Here is a 21989-nt window from a genome sequence, read left to right on the forward strand (position 1 = left end):
GCCAAACAGGTCATGGCTGATTTTGACTTCTTGGTAAGACAGCCTTCATGGCCTTGGCCAGTGGGGTTCAGTTGGCTGGAGTTACAGGGTCACTGGTTGGTTCAATTCCCGGTCAGCACCCATACTCAGGTTTCAGGTTCGACCCCTGGTTGGGGCAGAGTGTACAGGAGGTAGCCCATCACTGTTCATCACATCAATGTTTCTCTCTCACATGGATGTTTCTCTCCCTCTTCCTCTCTCGCCCACTCTCTCCCCCTCTCTCTCTTTCTCTCTAAAATCAATAAAAACATATCCTCCGGTGAGGATTAAAAAATAAAAATAAAAATAAAATAAAAATAAAAGACAACCTTAACATACAACATAAAATTAAATAGCAAGTAAATCTATGGGAGAGAAAATGTGTCCAAAAGATATATAACTTTTCATTCACATTCAGGAGAGAATACTCATTTGAAAAACACTGAGCCTGTTTACGTAAAATAAGATTAAGGGAATATTGTGAATAACTTTGTGCTAATAAATAAGACAACTTAAATGAAATGGATGGATTCCATGAAAGATACATATTACCAAAGTTGACTCAAGGAGAAATAAATAGCTTCCCCTGTGCTATTTATCTGAGGTTTGGGTACCCTGAGGAAGAACTTTGCATAAATATTCACGACATGGTCATTTATATGACTGATTGGATTCATGGGGGAAATTGCTTCTGTTGAAAAATGCACCCTTTGTAAATATCCTTCAATAAAATTAAGGGCAGCAATCCAATCTTAGCAGGATGCAAAGGAGAATTCTAAGGAGGATCCATGTTCTAGACACAAAGGCTGGAAAATCTTTGCAAGTTACAAACGAAAGGGCCAGTAGCCCACCACCCTCAATTTTCAAATGCGACTACAGACCAGAGAGGGTAAGCAATTAGCCCAAGGCCACACAGCTAGTTAGTAAGAACTGAAACAGTCCTGCCATGGATGCTCAATCTTCTTGAACAATGGCTCCGGCGGGCATAGGGTTGTCATTTGGATCACAAAATAAAGCAAAGCTCACAGGATCCTCCAGAGAAAATGAAGCCGGACACAGACCCATCCATGGGCACCAATACCCAGCAGAGCAGCCTCCGTTTAGCTGTGTCCTAATCGTTAAGCCTGCCAGCACCCCAACCGGACAAAATAAAGCCACAGTGTTCCTGCAGCTGGCAATAAGCAAGTGAGCTTTGCCCCGATGGCCCCACAGACAGGCTGATCTAAAAACAACAGCTCCCCAAAGTGTTTTAAGATTCCAAACAAAGGAGAGCGAGGCTGGGGTAAAGAAGATTATGGTGCAAACTTTTCTTCCATTAGAAAATTTAAACTGGGCTTGGGTTTCCTCTTACTTAAAAGCAGGAGCCCCGCCGGCGGCATGGCTCAGTAGTTGAGTGTCGACCTATGAACCAGGAGGTCACGGTTCAATTCTCAGTCAGGGCACATGCCCAGGTTGCAGGCTCGATCCCCAGTAGGGGGCGTACAGGAGGTAGCCGATCAATGATTCTCTCTCATCATTGGTGTTTCTATCTCTCTCTCCCTCTCCCTTCCTCTCTGAAATCAATTTAAAATATATACTTGCCGAAACCGGTTTGGCTCAGTGGATAGAGCGTCGGCCTGCGGACTAAAAGGTCCCAGGTTCGATTCCGGTCAGGGCATGTACATTGGTTGCAGGCACATCCCCCGAAGGGGGTGTGCAGGAGGCAGCTGGTCAATGTATCTCTCTCATCGATGTTTCTAGCTTTCTATCCCTTTCTCTTCCTCTCTGTAAAAAATCAATAAAATATATTAAAAATAAATAAATAAATAAATAAATAAAATAAAATAAAATATATACTTTTTTAAAGTAGGAAAGTCATGGTACCACAACCCTCAGGGTAAAAAGGCATCCAACAGGCACCCCGAAGCTCTAGCTGTGGCCCCAATACCCACCTTGGTGCCAGAGCCAAGAAGGGCCTGGCCTACATCTCAGTGTCCATGGTCCTCCCTGGCATGGGGCCCGCATGGCCACCCCCTGCCCAGCTCCCAGATGGCTGTGAAGACCGTAACAAAATGATGGGCCTAGGGCAGTGGTTGGCAAACTGCGGCTCTTGAGCCACATGCGGCTCTTTGGTCCCTTGAGTTTTTAGCAAAGGCCAGCTCAGGAGTACCCTAATTAAGTTAATAACAATGTACCTACCGATATAGTTTTAGTTTAAAAAATGGGGCTCTCAAAAGAAATTTCAATCGTTGTACTATGTATCTTTGGCTCTGTTGACTAATGAGTTTGCCAACCACTGGCCTAGGAGACCTGCCTGTGGGAAGCACTCATACTTGCTGATTAAAACAGATGGCCAACAGGGGCACCAAGGCGAGCCAGCCCCTCTGCTGAGAAGCCAACGCCAGAGGGCAGAACCATCCATCGTTCCCTCAGACAGCCCAGGCCTTCCGAGGGCATCAATAAAAGTTTTCACCAAGATGCTGCCTTCAGGGCCTTGGGAGGGTGGGCGGGGGGGGGGGGGGGGGGGGCAGGTCTGGCTTCCCTAGGAGTGGTGGAGGAGCTGCAGGCTCCCTTGCGACGCTGTCTCTTGGCTTTGCCAGGAATATGTAATCTGAAGGGATGGGCTCTACCACATAAATGGGCCTTTCTTGGGGAGATACCAAATGCACAGACCTGGTGCCAGGTCTGGGGTGGGCTGGCACAAGCAGGTGTTGGGCGAAAGAACCCAGGAAATCAGCTAATGAAAGCAGCCTCCCCATTGGGTGCATCATCATCAGAACGTGCTGGGCGATCAAAGCACCCTGTCCTCGGGACTTTCCATGTTTCAGTGAGGAGCACGCTACAGGGCCAGCACAGCTGTGGGTGCTGTAGGTACCCACCCACAGCCCTTCACCGGACAGCGGCCCCACCCACCCACCAGCTCTTATGAATGTTGGCTGTTAAGGGGCCACCACAGCTCACTTATCCCAGGAACTACCCTCCGCTGGGAGCCGCTCCACCCAGGGAGTGACACACGCAATGTGCCTCAGAGGGCAGGCCATGACCCATGGGCACAGGGAAGGGTACAAAAGCCCAGCCCCTCACTCTAAGGTCCTACCAGCTCAGGTACAATTCATGCCCCCGAGCTCCTGTGGGTACGACCACGCCTGCTCCCCTCGCTCCCTTCTTCTCCTGACAGCAGCCCCTCACCCCACCCCCCGAAAAATCACGCACACACACTCCTACCCTGAGGTTCTGCTTCTAAGGAACCTAAACCCACACCATTGCCCAAAATTATGAAAGGCCTTTAAATTTTAAAAGAAGAATGAGCACTGAGTGTGTGAGGGCTTTTTATTTTTATTTTTTTTCCAAATTCTTAAGTAGAAGCCATCCTTCCTCTCATATTTCATTAAAAACAAAAGGTAGCCATGGTCTACCTGTGTCCTGACGGGTTGAGGCTTCCATTCCTGGTCAAAGCCATGTACCTGGGTTACAGGTTTGATCCCAGCCCTGGTCGGGGTACATGTGGGAGGCAACCAATTTATGTGTCTTTCTCACATAGATGTTTCTCTTTCTCCCTTGCTCTCTATGAATGAATGAATGAATAAATGAATGAATAGCTATGAAACAACAGACCTATTACTGCTTGAATTTCTTAGCGGGTGGTAGTTAATTGTAGGTTAAAGAAACATAACATCAGCCTCCAGATAGCCAGAACCTGCTGAGAATGTTTGACACTTATTGAAGGCAGCATGACAAATATAAAACTCTCTTTTTCTCCCCTTTGGAGATAAAAATCCATCAAGTATATACTTGTTCCTTTAATAACATCCTCACTTAGGCCTACTTAAAGGAGCCCAACCCATGTGGCTCTGTGGTTGAGCATCATCCATTGTGTTTACGGCCAGGAGAACAGCCTGGGGGCAAGATAAAGAGACATGGGTCTGTCTCCTCACCCAGCCTGCTCCACCTCAACAGGAACACTCCCGTCCCTTCTGAAAACAGCCTCTCAAACACACCTACTTTGTACTTGTGATGAGGAAAGCACAACTAAATAAAGAGAACCAGGCAGCCACCTGGCCGCCGGCTGCCGGCGCTTTGTAATGTAGACAAAGCAACTGGGAAAAAGCAAGCAACTCACAAAGGTGGCAGAGAACATGGGAACCACAGGGGTCACCCCACTGGTTCTTGGGGAGAGGGGGTTTCTTATTCTGTATTTCCCCTTAATGTGAGTGGGGACTCGTGTTTTCCTTTCACGCTAGAGGACATGCTTGGAAAAGATCATCATCTTCAAGACCTATAAAACATCTTCAGTTATGCTGTTCTTATAGAAAACAATCAGCCCTAATCGGTTTGGCTCAATGGAGGGAGCATCGACCTGCGGACTAAAGGGACCCAGGTTCGATTCTGATCAAAGGCATATACCTTGGTTGCGGGCACATCCCCGGTGGGGAGTGTGCAGGAGGCAGCTAATTGATGTTTCTCTCTCATTGATGTTTCTAACTCTCTCTCTCCCTCTCCCTTCCTCTCTGTAAAAAATCAATCAAAGATATTTTTTAAATAGGAAAGAAAACAATCAACTCCTTTGAGTTTTAAAGTAATATTAATGGCATTAAAAGTAAGGACTACAAGATCCTAATAGCCAGCACACAGCACTCGTGTAACCTCCTACTCAGGAGCGGCCTCATCATGAGATTGCTGGGGGGTCTGCACCTCTTGGCTCCCAGTTCCAAAAAGAAAAAGGAGCCCAGCCCGCATGGCAAGGTGGTTGAGCATCCACCTATGAACCAGGAGGTCACGGTTCCATTCTCAGTCAGCGCACATACCTAGATTGCAGGTTCAATCCCTAGTGGGGGGTGTGCAGGAGGCAGGAAGTCAATGATTCTCTCTCCTTGTTGATGTTTCTATCTCTCTCTCTCCCTCTCTGAAATCAATAAAAAATATATATATTTTCTTTAAAGAAAAGGAAAAGGAGCTTCATCTCCATCTACTGCACTGGGTGTCTTTCTGTTTCTTTTTTCTCTTGAAATCAGTATGGCCAATGATTGGGGTTATCATAACTCGAACCCAAGGTGAGACACTGAGCAGGGCTGTGGCGGCCTTTTATTTGGTTTTCCATTAGCCAGTCTGACTGGCCAGGCCTGTCTTCAGGATCATTGAAGAACCGGCATCCTGCCATTATCTTTTATTATCCAGACTCACCAGCATGTTCTCACCAGCAAGTGTCAGCTGGCAAAGGGAAGACTATGATGAAGGCTAGTAATGTCTAGGACAGTCAGAGACACCTACAAGAAACGCTGAAACTTGTAAGCGATTATGTCTCCACGAGAAAACAGGATGAGCCCAGGCTGTTTGTTCTCAGGCACCTATAACTGCACCTGCCAAGTGGGCGGGACCCCCTGATTCCTATGCAGCCCAACTCCTCGTGTCCTCCTCTCTCTACCCCTTATTCTCTCCCTCCCCGGATTTATTTCAGTTCTAGAATGTCTCTATCTGTTTATTCTGTGCCACCTGCAAAGACAATTAGAGTACATGGAATGTCATGAAATAGTTCTGTATGATTTTACTTCAAAATATAATTAGAAAGTAGACAAACTATAAAGCCAAAATTTTTAACCATATAGATTATGCTTTCCTATATAATAGCAATAACCAGTTGGAAAAAATACAACTTAAAAATAAGAACATGTATAATGTCACCGAAACCGGTATGGCTCAGTGGATAGAGTGTTAGCCTGTCCACTGTTAGCCTGTGGACAGATTCAATTCCGGTCAAGGGCACATACCTTGGTTGTGGGCACATCTCCAGTAGGGGGCATGCAGGAGGCAGCTGATGTTCTCTCATTGATGTTCTCTCTCTCTCCCTTTCTCTCTGTAAAAAATCAATAAAATATTTTTTTAAAGAACATGTATAATGTCAAAGTAAAAAGGATTCCTAGGAATTACTTTAGCAAGAAATGTATATGATCAACGCAAGGAAAACTACAAAACTGAGAGAGGGCATAGAAGATCCAATTCAATGACTGTCCATCCCAGAGTGTGAAGTACTAATAAGCTGAACACATCAATTCTTTCCCACTGTAATTTGTCGGTGTGATGCACTAATAGGATTGTTGAAGGAAGACAGAAGAGAAATGAGTGATGAGTAATGAACATAGTAAAATATATTACAGAGCTATAATTACAGCATCTTGGTACTTATACAAGAATAGCTGAATTTAAGTAAAAAGAAAACTGTAACCCCAAAATAGATACTTTTCAACATGAGAATCTAATGTATAATAAAAGATCATTACAAGCTAATCAGGAAGATAAAAATAATTTTTATTTAAGATTAAAACAATTGGTTATTAATTTGGAGATAAAATGAATTTGGATTTTTATTTCACAAGTTTATATCAAACAATTTCATATTAATTAAAAGCCATAGGCAGCCGTAGCCAGTTTGGCTCAGGGAATAGAGCCTCAGCCCAAGGACTAAAGGGTCATGGGTCCAATTCTGATTAAGGACACATACCTTGGTTGTAGGTTCAATCCCTGGCCCTGATCAGGGCATGTGCAGGAGGCAACCAATTGATGTGCCTCTCTTACATGGATGTTTCTCTTTCTCTGTCTCTCCTTCTTCCTTCTACTCTCCCAAAAATCAATGGGAAAATGTCCTTGGGTGGGGATAAACCAAAAATAGCCAAACGTAAGTGAACTTAAATATACATCAAACCACTGAAGAGAAGAGGAGTTTGGAAATTTAGAAACATTAAAGGAGAACACAAGTAAACGATCCCAAGAGTTCTTCCCTGCCCTACAGGATGCAGGTGGTTGATGGGCTGACCTACATATTGGCACCCCCAAAGGGACAGTGCTGATGCCATGGGTCAGGTAGGAAGGTGCCCCAACCAACAGATGCCAAGAAGCTCAGTGGCTTCCATAATAAAGCTTCTTGTTCCAACGAATTCCAGTGTGGACTGAGCAGCCTTCCTCCAGCTCAGACCTTACCAAGGATGCTGAGCAGTGGGAGAGATGTGATGGCAGTGCCTGGGCTCCACCTGAGAATGACACACAGTTTGGTGTGTTCAGGTCCTTGAACTAAAAGTTGTTTGGAGCATGGAGTATGCTGGGTAGGGCTTACGGAGGCAGAGCTCAGTTCCTGAAGATATATTAGTCAGCATAGGCAAAGCTCTGCTGCAGTAACAAATCAGCTTCATCATCCTAGTAGTTGCCCCAAGAATGGGCCAACCATGCCCCTGCACTAGAGAAAGTTCTCACAAAGGGTTGCAGTGGATTGCAGGGCAACTGTCAGAACAGGGACTACGGACAGGGAGTGACAGCATCTGCTTAAGAAGGGGAGCACGTGATATCTGGGAAGCGCCCACTGTCTCTGCCTCAGATGCAGAGATGCAAACTCCAGAGGATGATTCTGGTTGCAGCCGATCAGAAAGCAACTCAGCATCTGGAATACACTGAACAACCAGCTTCATCCAATCTATTCTTGCAAAGACACTCTTAAAGCCAAGGCGATGACTGCCAGGGAATTCGCTCCTCCAACCTGCGCTGAGGCCCAAAGATGCTTCTTGAAAGGTGCCCTGGACCAGCTCAAGGGTGTGGAGATGGCTGTCAGGGAAAACGCCCTGCTACTTTGGGGGGATCCCATGACAAAAGGCACAGTGCCCATCCTCCAGTAGTGTGTGGTCTCTGGGGGTGACAGGGGCTCTGCCATGAAAGTGATGCCTGTACCAAGGCCAAGAGACAAGCAGACGTTTGTCATGAGCGAGAGCAATCAGGTCAATGCCACTGCCGGCTCACAGGGCTCCCAACAGTTGGTGCATTAGGTTAATAATTCATACAAAGAGGAATCACCAAGTTACAGTTTAAATTATTTAACGCTGAAAACTTTAAGTAACACATGATTCCGCCACAAGGATTTGTTTTCAGTTTGTAACATATTTTAAGATTTACTGATTGATTTTTAGAGGTAGAGAGGGGAAGGGAGAGGGAGAGAGAGAAAGAAACATCTACGTGAAAGCGGAATATAAATTGGCTGCCTCCTGCACATCCCCTACTGGGGATCAAGCCGACAACCCAGGCATGTGCCCTGACCAGGAATCAAACCAGCAATCTTTCGGTGCACGGACAAGATCCTACACACTGCGCCATACCAGCCAGAGCAGTTTGTGAAATTTTTGTTTGATTGAGTGACCTCGTGTTCAGCCCCTCTCCTCCCCAGAGTGCTGAGTCTCCACGTTCCCTGTTATGTAATTACCCAGAGATTATTAACCTGCACCCAGCCTGCTGTCTCCTTGGAGAATGTGGAGCATCTGCATCCAAAAACACAAGAGTGGAAAGTTGCTTGTTGGTGCTCTTACTAACTAAAGGCAGAGAGCCAACCTCACGTTACATACTGTGACGGCTTCTAACACAGAACCATCCACACTTCTCTCAGTTTCTGTCACTTTCTTCCAACATGTGGAACACACGCAAAAAGTGTGCACTTAATTAGGCAAAAGGTCACTAGAACCCTCACCAGCAGACACAACAGAAAGCCTAAGCAAGCTACTCATCCAAATGAATGCTAATTAAATGTGCCCAACAAATAGACACCACAACAGGCAGCAGTCCCTGAGAAATTGGCTTAGGAATGCTCGAGACAGTTAGGAAAGATGGGCTGATGAATGTGGCTGAACACAGCTCTGGCCTTGGGCTCTCCCATTCCTTCTGTGGACACGTGTGGTCAGCAACACCATCAGCTGCCCAGATCCCTGTGACTAAGCGTCCTCTCTTCCTCCTCTTCTCTTCCCTCCCCTCCCACAGCCGGTCAATCTCCCAGGCCTGTGGATTCCACCTCCAATATGCCTCTCACTCAAGTAAGGGAGCCCATCCTCATCACATTTCACCTGATCCATCTGTCTCCGGCCTTCCTACCCCACCCCCCTCACACACACACACACACACACACACACACACACACACACACACACACCTGGACAGTGATGTCTCTAAACCACAGAGCGGGTCATCTCCCCTCCACGAAACACTCTGGCGGATTTCCACCTGTTCTCAAATTCTGGGGAAGCCTCACACATGTCCTGGGGGACTCAGATGTTCTCTACAATCATTTCCCGCTTCACTTGGTGCTTTCATTTTCATGATCACCTTTTTAAAGATCATCAATAGAAAAATCAATGGAACATATTCTGGCTCATCCAAATGACCACATGATGACCAAGTGCTGCCACCATACGTATTCTTGTATTGATGATGTAGTAGGCAACAAGAAATATACTTTTAACTGTCACAGGCTAATGAGAAAAATAACAAATCGGACTAAATATGGGGAGAGGAAACTGATGAGAGCATTGAGCCATCATACAACTCAGGTGGCATAGCACATAGCATCCCAAATCCCTAAGAACCCAGACAGCGTCTCTCCCGCCTAAAAGATAACTTGAAAGCAATCCTTTTGTTTACAATAATATCTGCAAAGAGCTTTAACCTCACCACATTCTCGGAACATGACTAGGCCCATTTTATCAATGAGGAATCAGAGGCTCAGAGCGATTGGGTACCTTGCTCCGAATCACACAGCTGTGAAGTTTCAGAGCCAAGATGAGAAGGCAGTTTTCATGGACTCAAGAGCTCGAATCCCCGAAATGACACATGGCATGGCACCCTGCCATGTACAGAGCCCTTGAGTCCATCAGCCTTCTTGAACATGCAGCCTTCAAGACCAGCCGCAGCAGCTCTGGAGACCTCCCTGCCCTTCATACAGCTGCTGAGCTGGTGCTCTCTCTACCCCATCCCTGACTGCACACACCACGAGGCCTCCTGTACTCCACGGTCCCCGAGACACAGCCGGTTCTCCTGGGCACGGGTTTTACGGGCTTGCTCAATAAGGTTGATGAAGCCATGAAATGGTTTTCCCTTTTATCATCAAACAGCCCTCTGAGGTTGGCTGGACAATTATTAGTAAGTTAATAAAGGTGAACACACTGAGGTTCCCACAGAAGTCGATGACTTGCCCCAGGAAACCAGAAAGCCTCAGATCTCCGGGGCTTTCTTCGAACCTGGGAAAGACCAAGACGTGTGTGCCTGATTAGGCAAAAAGGGCCAGAGCCCTCAGTCCCTGGCTCCCAGGACAGATGTCTTCTTCCCTCTCTTCCTCTCTTCCACTCTCCTGGTAACTTCCTCCTCTGACCTACATTACCAGGTAGCTTAAAAAAATAAAAATAAAAACTTTCCCAAGAACTCCCCCACATGCTTTACCACCAGATGGGCCAAATTTAGGCCACCAAAGGAAAAGGTGGGGAAACCCTGATGCCAGATATCCTGGCCCCATGGATGCAGGGAAAAGAACTCTCATCAGGCAAGAGCCTTTGCCCACAGCAGCCCACCCAAGCCCTGACTCAGTGAGCCCGTCAGGCAGAGGCCCCCTGGGAGGCCAGGCGGGTGGAGACCTGCCCACCCTCTCTGACCTGACACCACCCCCTGCCGCTTTTGTCCATTGGCCAAGACAGCCTTTTCTTCCCACCTAGTGGCTTTAGAAAGAAGCTAAGACATTTAACCAGCTCGACATTGCACCAGAAAAAAAGCAAAACCTGTGCCGGAAATATCCAAATATTTAGGAAAACATGGGGTTGGGGGAGATTCCTTGAACTGGGAAAAAGAGGGATGAGAGAAGCCAAGAAATGAGATCTCAGGACAACTAAGGAACTCTGAGGCTCAGAATAGTTGGGTACCAACTTGGTTTTGCTTTTCTGAGCAGAGCGGCCCAAGCACCGTGCCACCCCTTCTGCTGGGCACTGCATGCAGCACTGAGGGCACAAAGATGAGGGGGCTAAGGGGCACTGAACCCCTCCCTGCTAACCCCATGCCTGGGCACAGGGCTCCCTCTGCCCGGAAGGAGGCACCTTGTGGGAATGCGTACAAGGGCTCTCTACGGGCCTGCTCAGCCTACCCAAGATTAATGATACAGTTTTCCTCCAAGAGAAAAATAATGTTGCGAGTGAGAGGGTCCATGTTTTTTGTTTGTTTTTGTTGTTTGATTCTCTAGAATCCGGTCCTGGAATAAGAATCCCCATGAAAGTGTTTTATTAGGAAGTATCACTAGGAAAACAAGTAGGGGAGGAAAGAAGTGAGAGGAGAAAGAAAAGCAAGCCCAGCAAAGACCCATGGAAGTCAACTGACACAGCTCCACCGTGAGTCTCTGCAGACAAAGGATGCTCCGTCTCCAGTGTCCCAACCAAGGGCAGGGGAGCCGGACTATTTATACTGCAGTGTCTCCGTCATTGGTCAGGGCTGCCCCCTGGGAGATGTCAATTCCCAGCCACTCCATGCTCTCCGCTCCTCCCTCCAGACAAGCTGACTCCAGCGGCCCAAGGTCATCCTCCAACCAAGAGGAGGGGCTGGCAGCTGGGACCAGGGTACCGATGGGCACAAAGGTCTCTGAGGAAACACAGTGCAGCACGAAGCATCTATGACAGCCCACTATCCAAGATCTCTTTCTCCAAGTTTTGCCAAAGTTCTGGCCATGATAATGCTGAGACTCCATCTCTGTTACTCTGCAGCCCCGTGGGGTTCTCAGGCAGGAACCCTCACCAGTCCTGCACTTCCTTTAGCTCGCCAACAAAGACCCTGACCCAGCGACCTTTCACACCTAAATGGCACCAGTGGCAGAGCATCTTCCAGAAGTCCTGTCCTGCCTCTGTTCTTTCCCCAGGGGAGCGTCGGAGGGCACCCCCCAGGCCAATCCAAATATCGAGTTGAAATGCTTTTCTGAGGTGGTGCTGCCAGGCAAACCCAACACCTCTTCCCTTGTTTACTTCCCAGGACCCATTTCTTGCTCTCTTGCCCCGAAGGATAAGCGCCACGCTTGGCTACTGCTCTAGATGCCCCATTGATTGTGACCACCATCCTTCACACAACAGCAGCCCAACAGATCAGCTCCTAACAGTTGTCAAAGCAGGAGACCACCCAATGCCAGTATTCTCAAGGCAGGACCCAGCTTCCCTTGTGACAGCTGTCATCCTGGACAACACCTCAAAGAAAGGAAATGGGGCCAACAGGGAGGGGGGAAGGGAGAGGGATGACTAACGTGGGGATGAATAACAACTGAGTTCTCTCCACAACTTCTCACCCCCCACTCCCAACAGGTGGGTCCTCCGAAAAGGTGTCTCCAGCCGCCTCTGCCCACCTCCCAACACCGCCCCCAGCGCCAGACGTGGAAGGCAGTGTCAATGCGCTCCTCTATTGGTGGTTAATTAATGAAATAGTTCACCAACTCAGTTTTGTTTTTTCCTGTTAATTCCCAAATGCTTTGCCTCTATCCTTTTTCCTGATGGTCTTCTGTGTGTTTCTTTGCCTAGCTCTAAGGAGAGTCCCCTTCCCTTTAGCTGGGTCAGAGAGCTCTGGAGACCTGGGTTCAAATCCCAGCTCTCCCGCTCCAGGCCCTGTGGCCTTGGGCACAACTCAGGAGTCTGGGCACCTCGGTCCTCTCAGCTGGGACAACCGGGCTCGGGTTTGTGCAGTGGATGAAATGAGGTCAACTTCAGGGAAAGCACCTGGCAGGGGGCGAGGTGCAGGAAACCTCAGCGCCCTCTCTGGTGGTGCCTTCCCCTCTGAAGTCCGCCTCACCTCGCCAGATGCCCACGCGTCTCTCCGGAAGCCCCTTCGGGCTGGCGAGAGAGGGCAGCTCCGGACAGCATTCTCCCCGAGCAAGCGAGTCTCAGCTGGTGTAGACGCGCACACACACGCACACATATACACACGCACACACACATACACACACACACCGCACTTGGAGCACCCCCGCGGGCCGATCACCCCCGCGTGTCCCCACCCCGCACGGAGCTGCGTCCCAAGTTCAGGAGACAGAGTGCTCCCACCCCCACCAAGGCGGCGACAACCTCCCCCGGGGCCCCGCAGGAGCGCAGGCACTTACCCGGAGGGGCAGGCGGCGCGGGGCCGCCGGGGGCCGGCAGGGCGGGGGGCGGCGGGCGCGGGGCGGGCGCGGCGGCGGGCATGGTGCGCGCTGGGCGCGGGCAGCGGGCAGCGGCTCGACGGTCCAGCGGGCGCGGGAGGCGGGGCGCGATGCCTGCAGCCGGGAGCCCGCCGCCGCTCTGCTCTTAGGCTCCCGCCGCCCCGCCCCGCCCGCCCCGCCGGCGGCCACGGGACCGCTCCGGGGGCGCCTGGCTTAGCAACCGCGCGCTCGCCCCGCAGCTCCCGACTCTGCGCCCGGCCGGGTGGGCGCCGCGGGGGCCCTGGGGACCGGGCGGGGCCGGCTCAGGGCGTGCGCTGGCACCCACTACAGGGAGCGCCTCCACGCGTCCCCGGGGACCCCGCAGAGCCCGCCTCTCCCCGCCCGGCCCCGCCCGGCCCCGCCTTTCCACTCCTCCCCGGCGCGCACACCAAGGAGCCAGGCGGGGTCGGGCTTTGAACATGCGTCTCGCCCACGCTCTCTGCAACCAGCAGACCAAGCGCCCCGGCAATCCTCGCCCCTCCTGGCAGAGTCCAAACTGTCCGCTCCACGCCCTTCCTCCTTCCTACCCCATTCCCGCTGCTGCTGTCACACTGGCTCTAGGCCCATAGCTGCCCTCCATCCTGGGTGCCCCCGGATCCGGAGACCTGCGCACACTCTGGTCCACACTCGAGGCCTCAGAGACACAGGCTGCAAAGCATCCCTCCACCCCCCATCTTCCGGGTACCATCAGCTGCTCATACCTCTATGCCCCTTCCCAGCACCATGTGCCCAACCCTCATATTTGTAGATCCCCAGGTCTGTAGCCACACAGCCAGGGAAGGGGGGTGAGGGGTCACCATACACCATATTCTCCACGGGCTCCCAGGCTGGGAGAGATGATGAATGCAAGGGAAAGCCGTGCCCTTCTCTCCACACGTCCACGAGCTGGATCACAGCCTGGTCTTTTTCTTCTTCTTTATTGTCTAAACTTTAGTGTTACAGATAGTATTGCATATGCTCCTTTTCTCCCATTGCCCTCTCCCCAGCCACCCCCAGTCCCCAGCATATGCCCTCACCCCCCTAGTGTCTGTGTCCATTGGTTATGCTTATATGCATGCATACAAGTCCTTTGATCTCTTACCCCTTCCTTTCCCCCTGCTTTTCCTCTGAAGTTTGACGGTCTGTTCGATGCTTCTCTGTATCTGGATCTGTTTATGTTCATCAGTTTATATTGTTTATTATTTTCCAAAAATGAGTGAGATCATGTGATATTTATCTTTCTCCAACTGGCTTATTTTGCTTAGCATAATGCTCTCCACGTCCATCCATGTTGTTGGGAATGATAAGCGTTCTTTTTTTACAGCAGCATAGTATTCCACTGTGTAGATCAAGCATGTCAAACTCAAAGGCTAATATGGGCCAAATGAATGAGGCATGTGGTCCTTGGGCCAGGAGTTTGACATGATTGGTGTAGATGTACCAGAGTTTTTTAATCCACTCATCTGCAGTTGGGCACATAGGCTGTTTCCCAAATCTTAGCTATTGTAATTGTGCTGCTATGAACATAGGGATGCATATGTCCTTTCTGATTGGTGTTTCTGATTTCTTGGGATATATTCCTGGAAGTGGGATTGCTGGGTCAAAGGGGAGTTCCATTTTCAGCCTGATCTTGATTTTGTGGCCATCCATCAATTCACAGAGTGGCCTTGCCCAGTGTTGGTGTTCTGTGAATTTGTTCAGATCCCGCAGAATACCGAGTCTGAGCTGATAGTGCCGGGTCAGCTCTCAGAGGCAGTCTCTCTCTCTCTCTCTCTCTCTCTTCTCTCTCTCTCTCTCTCTCTCTCTCTCTCTCTCTCTCTCTCTCTCTCTCTCTCTCTCTCTCTCTCTCTCTCTCTCTCCCTAACTCACAGAAGTCAGGAGGCCGCTCCTTGTTGCTTCATCCTGAGGAATGACCTAAGGACCCATCTCTTTTCACGCTTGCAGGTTGCCATGTTCACACATTGCCTCTTCTTCTCAGACTCCTTACCTCAGGCACAACATGGCTTCACCGTCCTCATAAAGCTACTGTATGAAAAGGAACTTCTGCTTCTAGCTTGTTCCATGGCCCAAGGTTGATCATCAAGGGCCATTTTCAGCGATGGGTTCACCAACAGTGAACAAAATGACAAATGACCAGCCTCTGAGTCCCTCTCCTTTTAGTGAGGGGGTGTGTGTGTGGGGGGGGAGACATAATGAAAATATCAAGGAATGGGGAGTGTTGTCATTTTAAGTAAAGCCTCCCTGACAAGGGAACGTGGAGGAAAAAAGCCTGAAGAAAGAGCCTACAGTTTGAAGACATCACTGTCCACATCGCTTTTATCTTTTGCACCGCAAAACCTGGCTTACCTTCAAACAAATAACTCTTGTTTGCCAACCTAAAATAAATAAATAAATGAACCCACAGTGGGCCCCTTTACCTGTGGTTTCACTTTTTGTTATTGTTGTTGTTAATCCTCACCCAAGGATCTTTTCCCATTGATTTTTCAGGAAGAGTGGAAGAAGGGGGAGAGACATTGATTGGTTGCCTACTGCACAGGGATTGAGCCTGAAACTGGGGTGCATGGCCTTGACTGGAATCGAGCCTAGGACCCTTCAGTCCCAGGGCCAACTGTATGATCACACTGTATACAGACACGAGGCACCCATTAGTCACCTAGTGGCCAGGCCCACTGTTGTGGTAACACAGTGCTTGTGTTCAAGTAACCATTATTTTACGTAAGAATGGCTCGAAGTCATTCACATAACTTTTACTACAAAATATTGTTACAATTCTTCTATTGTTATTAGTTACTAGAGTCCTGGTGCACGAAATTTGTGCACTGGAGGGGCGAGAGGGAAGGTGTCCCTCAGCCCAGACTGCACCCTCTCCAATCTGCAACATCCCTTTCACAAACAGGAATCCTGGCTCCTAACCATTTATATGCTGATTAGTGATATACTTTAAACAATTACAATGAACACCTTAACTCAAATCATCGGGTTACCGCAAAACAGTGAGGGATAAACCAGATGCATCTGGGTGAGCAGTGGAAGAAATTGCTAATTGCTTACTCAATACCTATTCTCTCTTTCTGACCTAGTAACAGACCCTGATTTTCAGCCAAGCACACTGCAACCTAGAATAAAGAGTAGATTTCCCAGCCTCCCTTGCAGCCAGGACTGGCTATATGAAACGTCCCTGGCTAATAGAATTGGAAGTGTTGTGTCAGAGTTTCAGATGGGCTCCTTAGAGATGCAAATGCTCTGAATAGATATACTCCTTTGTCCCTCTCCACCTCCTCCTTTGGTCCTGGGTTTCAGACATCATGTCCGTGGTAGGTTATATTATTACTTTCAACTCTTCACTCTATCCCTCAGTAGAATTAGACAACCACCTTTTATAGTACATGGAGTGCACTTCCCTAACCTTGATTTTAAGCTCACTGACTTTGGCCAATGGGATGTTATTGGACGTAATGTGAAGATAGGGTTGGAATGTGCTCCTGTGGGTTGGTTTGCCCGTATGTGCTCCTGTCAATAACCCAGGTAAGCTACCTGTCCCAGAAAAATGTGGGGAAACACGCAGCAGACCTAAACTTCAATGTGCTGCTATGTTTCTATTAAGAGAAACATTGAGTCCTAGCCAATTTGGCTCAGTGAAAAGAGTGTCGGCCTGCAGACTAAGGGTCGTGGATTTCATTCCGGGCAAGGGCATGTATCTCGAATGCAGGCTCCATCCCTGGCCTGGTCGGGGCGTGTGCATAGGTAACTAATCTATGTGTCTCTCTCACATCAGTGTTTCTCTTCCTCTGTCTCTTTCTCTCCCTTCCACTCTCTCTAAAAAAAAATCAATGAAAAATTTCAGATGAGGATTAACAACAAAGAGAGCAAGAGAGAAATGTTGAGATACTGTCAACTCCACTTCCAGTCACCAAATCCACTGCTCTCTCCCCGTCCTCCTCCCATCTCCCTGCCACTGCCTTGTTCACACTCTCTTGCCATCCCATCTTGACCATCCCAAACATTTCCTCCCCTACATGCTTACATCCTTTCCATTCTTACTCCCAGATCATCAGCCTTCCTGGAGACAAAGAAATTGTGCTCAATATTACTCTCTATGATTACATAATTTCTCCACTGGAAATCTGCCAGTGGCTCCAAGTCCCCTGAGAGTTAAAATCTAAACCCCTTAGAATGATCTTTCTTTACATTCTTATTTATTTTAGAGAAAGAGGAAGGGAAAGAAATCGAGAGATAGAAACATCAATGAGAGAGAAACATCGACCAGCTACCTCTTGAACACCCCCATTGAGGATTGAGCCCAAAACTCAGGCAAGTGCCTTGTTGGTTCATGGGTCAACATTTAACCACTGAGCCACACTGGTCAGGCTAGAATGCTCTTCAAGGCCCTTCAACTTCTGGTCTTGTCTACCTGCTAACCCTCCCCTTCTGCCATTTCCACATGGATACGCAGGGCTCCAGTTACTGTGATGCCCTTGCTTTGTCGTGGCCACCCTCTCTTTCCACACACTGCTCCACCTGCCCGGTGCAGCCCTGACTCCAGCACCCGTTCCTCACAATGAGGAAACAGCCAAGCCATGATTCAAATCTCAACCATTCTGCCCTCCTTACCCCGAGAAAGATAGGAAAGTAGGGTGCTTGAAATGACTGCACGGCCAATCTGATCTCTCCCCAGTGCTGACACCTAACCCAGTCCCTGGCACATTCCATTCAGCCAGTGATTCTTATCTACTGGCCAAGTCAGCCCAAATGCCTCAGTCTGGTGTGAAAGACTCACCACCACAGGCAACCCGAGTCCACACTAGTGAAAGGTTTTCAAAAAGAAGAAGTCAATCTTTGAAAAGATTTAAAAAAAAAAAAAAAAAAAAAAAAAAGTCAAAACCCACTGCCTAGGATAAAATACTAATAGAGGATTTCCTGTGAACGTCTTTAATGCGTGTAATCTACCTTCTCACTCTAGTTCAGATAACTGTGTGTCAGATGGATGAAGACATGGTGTAAGGAATGCATCAAAACATGTTACCTTCCTGGATACAATCTCTTGCTTTCAAATGAATCCCAGTGTCTGCTGAAATTGCCATCTGGGCTATCCTGATGCCCAGAAATATGGCACTCAGTGCTGTAGAAGCAAGATGCAGATCATTGTTTCTGTATTATGGCAATAAAACCACATTCATTTGCAAACCTACTCATGAGTTTTCAAGTATGGAACAGTAACAAAAGGGAAGTCCAAGACATTCTCAAGTCCTTGCAGTCTCATTGTAAATTCAGAGCAAGATTTCAGGTATTACAGGATACTATGTTATTTTTATTTATTTATTTTAAAATTGTATTCTTTTTTTAAAACATATTTTAATTATTTTTTACAGAGAGGAAGGGAGAGAGACAGAGAGACAGAAACATTGATGAGAGAGAAATATCAATCAGCTGCCTCCTGCACACCCCCCACTGGAGATGTACCCTTGAATGGAATTGAACGTGGGACCCCCTCAGTCCGAAGGCAGACGCTCTATCCACTGAGCCAAACCAGTTTCGGCAATACTATGTTACTTTTAAAACTTACTCAGAATTTCTGACAACACTGCCTATAATTAGATAGAAGAGCTAGGAAACTGAACTAGGCCTAAGTCTGAAAAGGCGAAGCTGTAGTACAAAAATACGTGGGTTCTCTATTGAAATACCAAATTCCCTTAAAAAGCAAAAAGGAGAGATATAATAAGTAAATGCTATTCAGTCCTAAGACTCCAGGATAAGACCATAAGCACATAAATGCACATGCACATTTGCAAAATGCATATATGGTGCATGCCTATATATGGGACACACTGACACTGGGAATGCTATAAAGGAATTTCTAAATTAGAGGCTCCAATTCTCTTATATAATAATTTAAAATAAATTTATCAATGATTCAGTTGGCATTAAATTCCCCCTGTTCATCTTTATGTTAAAGAATAGAAGTCACCTAAGATGTAGGTGCTGTCCTCATGGTTAAACAGAGAGAAAGTGGACAGACATTTCCTGGTTTTAATATTTAGCTGAAGGTTGCTGCTCTAGGGCAGGGGTCTGCAAGCTACATTGGACCTCACAGACAAACTCACCCACTGTCAGTCTGTATAAATAAAGTTTTATTAGAATACAGCCATACCTTTCATTTATATACTAGAGGCCCCGTGCATGAAATTCATGCACAGGGAGGGTCCCTTGGCCTGGCCTGTGATCAGGGCCCATCTTCCCAGGCTGTTGGCAGGCTGGTCCTGCCCGCTGCCACTGACACATCCTGTGTGCGGGGGCTACCAGCGGGGAGATCACATCCACCTTGGCCTGACACCACCTGCATCTGCTGCCCACGCCCCACCCCCGTTCCCCATCCCCCATCGGGTGATTAGAGCTTGGCGGCCCAGGGGAAGGGACCAAGAGGTTGGCCGGCAGGCCCCAATCACTAGATTGGGGCCTGTGGGTTGGGGGCAGCTCCTACACTGAGCGTCTACCCCCTGGTGGTCAGTGTGTGTCATAGGGAGTGGTCATTCCACCATCCAGTCTATTTGCCTATTATGCTTTTCTATATATAGCAGGGGTCCTCAAACTTTTTAAAGTGGGGGCCAGATCACGGTCCCTCAGAGAGCTGGAGGGCCGGACTATATGAACTACTAATTTCTACTGTAACACCTCGGCTGCGCTCACTGCCCAAAAAACCTGGCGGGCCGGATCAGACTCCTCTGCGGGCCGCATGTGGCCCGCGGGCCGTAGTTTGAAGACCCCTGATATATAGGTTGTCTTTGCTACTTTTGAACACTTCTAACAGAGACTGTATATCCCACAAAGCTGAAAATATTTATTATATGGTTCTTTACAGGAAAAAAATTTGCAGCCCTTGTGGCAGCATATTCTAGCTAGGCTCAGTATGAAACAGAGAAGAGCAAGCCACCAAAATCTACTTATTGATAGGTTTAATAAGGATGAAAGCTTTTCTGGGGGAAAAATGAAAGCTCCTCAATCTCAACTTCAAGACAGTCCTTCTGTTTAAATGTAACACTTTCAGGGTCTAACCCACTCGCCTCTCTGAACATGCTCAAAATCTCCACCAAGTAGAGAAGATCGATGTGAGGGGAGAGACAAACATTTCCAAACTATCAGAAGCTTCCAGGTGAGTCATTTCCCTTAAACCTCATATCTTGAGATAGGATCATTCTTGCCATTTTTCTGAGGCTGTCTCCTGTTTTTAAAGACTTGAGAACGCTGAGCATTAAAGAGCCTAAGAAATTCACCCAAAGTCACCCAACAGCCCAATAAGTTGCAGAAGCAAAATTGGAATCCGGTCTGTCTGATTCCATTGCCCATGCTCCTCCCACCATATCTTGCCGCCTGGTCAATGTATTCATATATTTTTCCAATGAATAATTATCAAGTCTTCAGGGGTACTTGCTATGTTCAATCACTAAGGACACAATAGCATTAGAAACAAAGAAGAGAAATCGATACCGAGGTAAAATCCATTTCAAATAAGATAGATGTGACCCTCCATCCCAGGATTCCCTCAATTCGTAATCTAATTTTTTTAAAAATATATTTTATTGATTTTTCACAGAGAGGAAGGGAGATGGATAGAGAGCCAGAAACATCAATGAGAGAGAATCATTGACCAGCTGCCTCTTGCACACCCCCTACTGGGGATGTGCCCGCAACCAAGGTACATGCCCTTGACCGGAATCGAACCCGGGACCTTTCAGTCCGCAGGCCGACGCTCTATCCACTGAGCCAAACCGGTGCCGGCCGTAATCTAATTTTAAAAAATTAAGAGAAACCATATCCTTATGAAATATACTTACATGGTTCTATTTTTTCAAAAAGACTCCGTGTTGACTGATTAGACTGGAACCCTGAAATATATGCATGATGTAGATAGACTGTATATGCAATGTCAGAGAAGTTGCCTTGCTCATGAGATTGGAAGCCATTTCTCAAACCAACATGGTTTTTCTTTTACCCAGATTACCTTTGAGTTTCTAGGAGCCATCGTATCAAAGACAATTCCGGTGGCATAGAGCCCACCATATGCAGTCACTATGCCATCGTCTCTAACTTGGGTGTCATTCTTTTTCTTTTTCCTTTTTTAATATATTTTATTGATTTTTTACAGAAAGGAAGGGAGAGGGACAGAGAGTCAGAAACACTGATGAGAGAGAAATATCAATCAGTTGCCTCCTGCACACTCTCCACTGAGTATGTGCCCACAACCAAGGTACATGATTCCTTAATTGGAATCAAACCTGGGACACTTCAGTCTGCAGGCCAACGCTTTGCCCACTGAACCAAAATGGTAAGGCGGGTGGAATTATTTTTCAATATCATCTTGGGCAATCTTTTTGTATAAAGTTTTTAAAAAGTTGGGCACAACAGGAAAGAGAAATCTGTATTATGTGTGAGCGTGATAGAAGTTACCTCAACTTAGATTTAAACCACAAAATACAATCCAACTCATTTTTTAAAATTATAGTTGACATGCAACATTAGTTACATCAGGTGTAACTAATGTATTATAACTAATATACACATATTATATTAGTTTCAGGTATAAGCATAGTGACTCAGCATTTATATACCTTCCAATGTAATCGATCACCATGCTGAGAATAGACACCATCTGCCCTATATGAAGTTGTTACATGTTATTGGCCATATTCCCTGGGCTGCACATTCCGTGCTGCGACTGGAAGTTTGTATAATTCAGCCCTTGACACCTGCGTGGCACACGGAAGGGAGACGCACGCTATGATTTTCACGCTCCGGGAGAAGAGGTTGTTTTGGCAGCTGGGTTGTGAATTGGGAAATAAGGGTTGAGGTGAGGGCATCAGCCCCATCTGAAGCAAAAAAGAATGTTTTTACACAATTAAGGGCCTGCTCTCACAGGCCCACCCACACACGGCTTTGATAGGGAACAGTCAGCGGTCAGCAGCAGGTCCCCTGGGGCCGTGGCAGAGGAGCCGGTGAAAATCACAGACGTGATTAGATCACAGTGCCGGCC

General features: G+C 47.7%; 1 protein-coding gene across 1 annotated transcript in view; it reads right to left on the reverse strand.

Annotated features, from left to right (window-relative positions):
- Positions 1-13214, reverse strand: part of DCLK3 (doublecortin like kinase 3) — a 30916-nt gene extending 17702 nt beyond the window's left edge. The window contains exon 1 of the mRNA XM_084902234.1: positions 12908-13214. Within this exon, the coding sequence (XP_084758360.1) occupies positions 12908-12989 (82 nt within the window). The 5' untranslated portion in view covers positions 12990-13214. The remainder of the gene's footprint in view (positions 1-12907) is intronic.
- Between the last annotated feature and the right edge of the window lie 8775 nt (positions 13215-21989).

Source organism: Pipistrellus hanaki, assembly GCF_964339955.1.
Source record: "Pipistrellus hanaki genome assembly, chromosome: 13".
Taxonomy (NCBI): domain Eukaryota; kingdom Metazoa; phylum Chordata; class Mammalia; order Chiroptera; family Vespertilionidae; genus Pipistrellus; species Pipistrellus hanaki.